The sequence below is a fragment of the Stegastes partitus genome, unplaced genomic scaffold (assembly GCF_000690725.1).
Source record: "Stegastes partitus isolate 25-593 unplaced genomic scaffold, Stegastes_partitus-1.0.2 Scaffold1697, whole genome shotgun sequence".
In the NCBI taxonomy this organism is placed as follows: domain Eukaryota; kingdom Metazoa; phylum Chordata; class Actinopteri; family Pomacentridae; genus Stegastes; species Stegastes partitus.
In genome coordinates this window covers 18201-24232 of record NW_007579428.1, presented here as the reverse complement: position 1 = coordinate 24232, position 6032 = coordinate 18201, and the positions used below count along the sequence as shown (strand labels likewise).

The 6032-nt window shown below is 40.8% G+C and overlaps 1 protein-coding gene across 1 annotated transcript in view; it reads left to right on the top strand.

The window, feature by feature from the left end:
- Positions 1–6032, top strand: part of stab2 (stabilin 2) — a gene marked incomplete at its 3' end in the record, with an annotated part of 37868 nt that overhangs the window by 13668 nt on the left and 18168 nt on the right. Inside the window, exons 25-36 of the mRNA XM_008301677.1 lie at positions 151–251; positions 1130–1222; positions 1299–1346; positions 1696–1829; positions 1904–2003; positions 2872–2949; positions 3065–3154; positions 3237–3344; positions 3951–4082; positions 4709–4837; positions 4939–5001; positions 5805–5903. Coding sequence (XP_008299899.1) covers positions 151–251; positions 1130–1222; positions 1299–1346; positions 1696–1829; positions 1904–2003; positions 2872–2949; positions 3065–3154; positions 3237–3344; positions 3951–4082; positions 4709–4837; positions 4939–5001; positions 5805–5903 — 1175 coding nt within the window. The remainder of the gene's footprint in view (positions 1–150; positions 252–1129; positions 1223–1298; positions 1347–1695; positions 1830–1903; positions 2004–2871; positions 2950–3064; positions 3155–3236; positions 3345–3950; positions 4083–4708; positions 4838–4938; positions 5002–5804; positions 5904–6032) is intronic.

Sequence of the window (6032 nt, the reverse complement as noted above, 5' to 3'; positions counted from 1 at the left end):
GTAGGACAGATAGTAGACCAGTAGGACAGATAGTAGACCAGTAGGACAGGTGGTAGACCGTCTGACTTGGTCATTTATGCACTTGAGATATGGTACTATGGACATTTCTAACTGGTTTCCAGTCTCGTGACTCGACTCTTTCTGTGAACCTGCAGAGCGACTGCAGCTGTAAGTCCGGCTATAAAGGCGACGGTCGGGACTGTGAAGCCGTGAACCAGTGCGTGACGGAGGACGGCGGCTGCAGCTACCTGGTGGGTCGACGGTCTGCAGACCAGAACACAAACCGGTCCTCTGCTGGTTCCAGTCTGTCAGGCTCTAGTTGTTCTGTCACATATGTTTAAGAAACAAGGCAGAAAAACAACATTTACAGACGCATCAGAAGATTTTGGAGTAATTCTGGAGCAGTTTTAGGACACTTTTAGTGAGTCTCACCTCATTTTTGATTCATTATTTTTGATGCATTTTGGGCAAATTTGGTCGGTTTTGATGTCAGTTTATAAAAATTTGGAGACATTTTGATTCACTTTAGACAAATTTCTAACATTTTTGTAAGTTTTAGGCGGGTGTGAACACGTCGAATCTGGTTGGACAGTTTGTTTTTGAGTCATTTTCATCAAGTTTTAAGTCATTATGGACAAATGTTCAGTACTTTTGGACGACTTTTGTCTTTCTGAACAGGTTTTGAGTCATTTGGTTGAATTTCATTTTACTCTGGACAGGTTTCAGGTCATTTTAGAAAGATTTAGTCATTTTGGACGAATGTTGAGTCCTTATGGACAGGTTTCATTTTGACCACGTTTGAGTTATTTTTGTCAAATTTTTGTTCTTCTGTACATTTTGGTAGTGATGTTTTCACAACTATTGAGCCATTTGGGACGAGGTTTTGTCGTTTTGAACAACTTTTGAGCCTTTTGGTCAAATTTCAGGTCACTTTGGAGAAGTTTCAAGATTTTTTGGACAGTTTAAAGTCACTGGAGACAAGTTCTACATTAGTCCTGTAAATAAAGTAACAGATCTCGAAGAAGCCTTAAATCAGAGTCAGTGATGTTCTATCAGACAGAGTTCTCTTCCAGATCAGTCATGTATGTAGATGTTGTGTGTTGATGTTGTGTTACGTCGGCGTCTTCAGGCCAGCTGCCGCCTGCTGAACTCTGGGTGGAAATGCATCTGCGACGACGGATACGTTGGAGACGGTCGGACCTGTTACGGTTCGGTCGAACAGGTGAGCGACGGCGGCCATCTTTCGGCGTTGTTCCACCTTCAGCTCCGTCCTGAGTTTGTTTTTCTGATGATTTCAGGAGCTGATGTCGCTGCCCGACGCCTCCGAGTTCTTTGCCTGGACCACAGTGAGTCAACGGCGGATGTTTAAAATACGCAAAAAAAAAATAATCTGAGGATTTAAACTTAAACCATGGAGAAGAAAAGAAGGTGTAAAACTGAATTTATAGGTTATTCACAGATAAGAAGATGGCCGCTCATCTTTTCCTACATTTAACCAAATAGTCTTGTAGCATAGAAACAAGTGAACAGCAACTGAAAGTGAAAGCACATGAACAGAAACACGTGAAGCGAGAACAGCAGAAGGTAAAATGAGACAAAAACGAGTCCAGTTTCAGGTTTTCAGATCTCGGTGCTGGACGGCAGATTCTCTGGTTGTATTTCAGTCTGAGTTTCTTGTCTCTGTGTTTTCTCCAGAAGTCCGGCCTGTCCGGCTCGCTGTTGGATCAGAACTTCACCCTGCTGGTTCCGTCCTCGGCCGCCGTCGCTAAGATGTCCTCGGAGGACAAAGCCTTCTGGACGTTGACGGGAAACCTGCCGAGTCTCATCAGGTCTCAGCTCAGCCGCCTCGTTCACGCCTCCTCCGTTGGAAGCTCGTGTGACAGTTTGTCGTGTTTCTCGGCAGGAACCACATGATCGCCGGTAACTTCCCGCTGTCCGTCCTGAGCAGCGCGTCCTCTGTGACGTCGCTGCTGTCGTCACTTCCTGTTTCGACCAGCGGCGAGGTCAGTGCTTGAATGAAGATCTGCTTTATTCGTACGACGTTCTCAGAAGCTTCACGCAGAGAAACACTGAACAAAAAAAACCCTTAACCCGACGGAGAAGCTTTGATTTCATGAGGAACGTAGAGAACAGTGACTGAAAACAAATGAAACCAGCGACTGAAACGACAAACAGTAAATACAGCGACAAAAAAAAACAGAAATCAGACCACGAATGACTGATAGCTAAAAATGACTAAAAACAGAAACTGGACAGAAACAAGTGAAGACTGCATCTGAAAGTGAATAAAACCCTGAAGACAGCGACTTAAAATGAACAAAAACAGCGACGAAGAACGACTAAAAACAACTGAAAACAGAACTGCCGTAATGTTCGGACGATGAGAGCACCTGAATATAAGCCCCACCCACTGACTCTAAACAGGAAACCAGGTGTGTTCATATCCAGGCTGCTCTGGTCTCTAAGCTGCAGGTGTCCACGTTGGAACATGAGATATTTACACAGAAAGATGTTTTAACCTTTAATTAAATGCGTAGCGGTAACATACACAGATACGTACCGTAGAGGCTTTTTTCTGAACACTTCCTGTAACACGGCTGGTTAAGGAAATAAAACTCCAGCAGCTACCAGGAAAAGTCATTTGGTCTCGAGGCAAATTTGTAAAACTTGTAAAAATCCATAAATTAGCCGCATCGTTGTTTAAGCGTGTGAAAAAAGTAGTGGCTTATAGTCCAGACATTACGGTAGCTGAAAACGTCTTATTGTCATACTGACAGAAGATTCTCTCTCCGTCTTCATGGTTGTTCTGTTTCTGTATATTGAATGAAAACGGAGCCACAGTGAAGAATGACGGGCTTGTTTATTGATCAGGTCACAGCTGTGGGCGGAGCCTCCATCACCACCCCCAACATTGCTGCGACCAACGGGTTGATCCACGTCATCGATAAGGTACCGAACTGATCGACTGCTTCTTCAGCTTTTCTTTGTGTTTTCTTTGTTTTGTTTGACTGTTTCTGTTTTCGTTGACGACCTGATAAACGTTGTTTCCATTTCGTGTGTTCAGGTTCTGGTTCCGGACAGGAAGCTGAGCGAAGGTCTGCTGGCGACGCTCGCTCTCCGGCCCGAGTTCTCGCTCTTCAGATCCTACCTGATCGTACGAACTCTCGCCGTCGTGTTTCGGGTGTTTGTTTTTTTGTTTGTTGTTGTTTGTTTGTTGACTCTGGTGCGTTGTTCAGGATTACAACCTCACGGACGAGATCGAACGGAACGGAGAATTCACCGTCTTCGCTCCGACGGACGCCGCCGTTAAAGAGTTCCTCCAGAAAATGGCCTCCACTGCCCTGGTACGGCGAAGGACTCCAAATTAACAAACCAAAATAGATGTACTATTATTATTATTATTATTATTATTATCATTCTTCTTCTTATTATTATTATTAGCAGTAGTTGTAGTAGTAATCATAAAATTGGCAATAACAACATTAGCAAACGATGCTATATAATATTAACAATAATAACAGATATAATACTGTAATACAGTTCCTTACTGGCTTTAAGCTGCTAGCTAACGCTATGCTAGGTTGGCATAACTACAGCGATGCTATTGCTATCATAAACAGACAGGGAGTAGCTTAAGCTAGGTTAGCACAACTTTAGCAATGCAACGTCTTTTTTCCCCACCCACAAATGAATTGTTCCACATAATAATTAAGGTCATTTACTTTCTACATTTTTACATTATTTTTTGGCGCCGCGTCTCAAAAATGACGAAAGCGCTGAAATTGACAGCAGATACTTTATTCTGTAATTTCAACATTTCTACGGAATGAAACTAAACATGGAACAAAATGTAAGTGGTTGGAGTTTAACTCTCAGAATGACCGCCATCATGTTGATCCAGTTTAAAAAAGCTGTTGTTGTTTTTTGTTTGTTTGTTTTTATATCTCCAGGACGTGAACACGACTCGGTACCACGTTGTGGCGTCGCAGCGTTTGTTGAAAACTGACCTTCAGTCTGGAGGATACAAAGAGACGCTGCTCGGATTCTCCTTCGAGCTCGGCATCTTCCCTCGAGACGGGAAGGTCTGGACCTCTGATCAATAAATACCGATCCTGCAGCAATCGATCGATCATTTGATTGTCTAGTGTAAAATTATTCACCAGCCACTTGGATAAAACTGTCTAAATTCTGTGTTTGCAGCTTCCTAAATGTGAATATTGTCTGGTTTCTTTCCTTGTCTATGTCAGTAAAATGAATATCTTTTGGTTCCGCCATCATTTAACGACCCGTTCAAAAGCCAAAATCACATCTGGAGTGCCACAAGGTTCAAGTCTGGGCCCACTGCTTTTCAGTTTCTCTTGGTAACACCATGTTATCTAGAGATACAAATCAATTAGTTCTCATGTAGTAATTATTTACCAGCCTTTTAATTTTTTTTTTTCAAGAAAAACTCTAAATTCTGTGATTTCAGCTTCTTAAATGTGAAGTTTTCCTGGTTCCTTCCTGCTCTATGACAGTAAACTGAATATCTTTGGACAAATTAAGACATTTGAGGAAACATTGATCCACTTTTTCACCGTTTTCTGACGTTTTAGGGACCAAACATCTGATCGATTCATCCACAAAACAGCCGACAGTAAGAATATTGGTTAGTTGCAGTTCTACGAATCATGTCTGGTCTTTCCATCTGTTTCTGTTTTTCATCCAGCTTTTTGTGAACGACGCTCAGATAAACTCCTCCAACATCCAGAGCGGAACCGGAGTGATCCACGGCGTGTCGGCGGTTCTGCAGATCAACAGGAACCGATGTGACGAGTACACCTATCAGAAAGTTTTGGTAACTCTTTCGTTTTAAAATGTTCAGCACGGATTCGAAATCTAGGATAAAACTGATGAACTGCTGCTGACGAATATTAACGTTCTGTTGGTTCTCCAAAGGGACCCTGTGTCGACTGCTTGTTCCACCAAAACAAAGTCTGCCCTGATGACACCGTTCCAGACGTAAGATTTCTCACTTTACATCAGAGTTTATAAAATTGAAAAGAATGAAGCAGAACTAAATGTTTCCGACCGAAGCCATGATGCAGTAAAATCAGTTTGTTTGCAGACGATGTGATTCTGTGTTTGGGTCATTTAAAAAAAAAAAAAAAAAAAATGTTTTTCTTGTTGTGAACGTGACATGAAATAGAATTTTTTATACAAGAAATGCAAAAAAAAAAAAAAAACCCAAAAGAAAATAATAAAAAAAAAAAAGAAAAATAGTAAAAAAAAATAGATGAAATTAGATTAAAAGATAAAGTGTAAAAACATACAACTGAAGTGTCAAAAAATTTGCCAAAATGAGATCCCAAAACGATGCTTCAAAACATAATAAAATAATGAATAACCGATTAAATGACATCACTGCATAAACACAATAAAATACATAATAATAATGTTTGATTGGAATAATAAAAATACTATAATAAGAAAAAGCAAATTGGTATAAAACACAAAGCATAACAATAAAAAGTAGATCAATTAAATGACAAGTCTCATAAATGCAATAAAATAAAAAGATTAATTAGATTAAATAACAAAACTTAAAATACAACATAATAATTCAACGTGTCTAAAATAAGAAATCATAGAAATCTAATTTAAAAAACGTAGAATTAAATCTGAAAAGACGATTAAAGAGACTCAACAAAATAAAAGCAGTAAATGTTTAACGTAACAGTCATAGTAAAATGTCTAAGAAGTTCGTTCGGTAACGTTAAACCAGACTGGACCCGGTTCTAACTCCGGTTCTTCATTCTCTGCAGAAATCAGTCAGAGTCAAGAAATGCTTCCACACCAGAACCTCCAACGGCGAACGATGGCCGCAGATCGGCTGCAAAGCAACGTGTCTGCAGCAGAGCATCGTAGGTTCTACTGGCACCGCAGAACCTCAGAACCACTGATACCTGAGAACCGCTGATACCACAGAACCACAGAACCACTGATACCACAGAACCGCTGATACCACAGAACCACTGATACCACAGAACCAC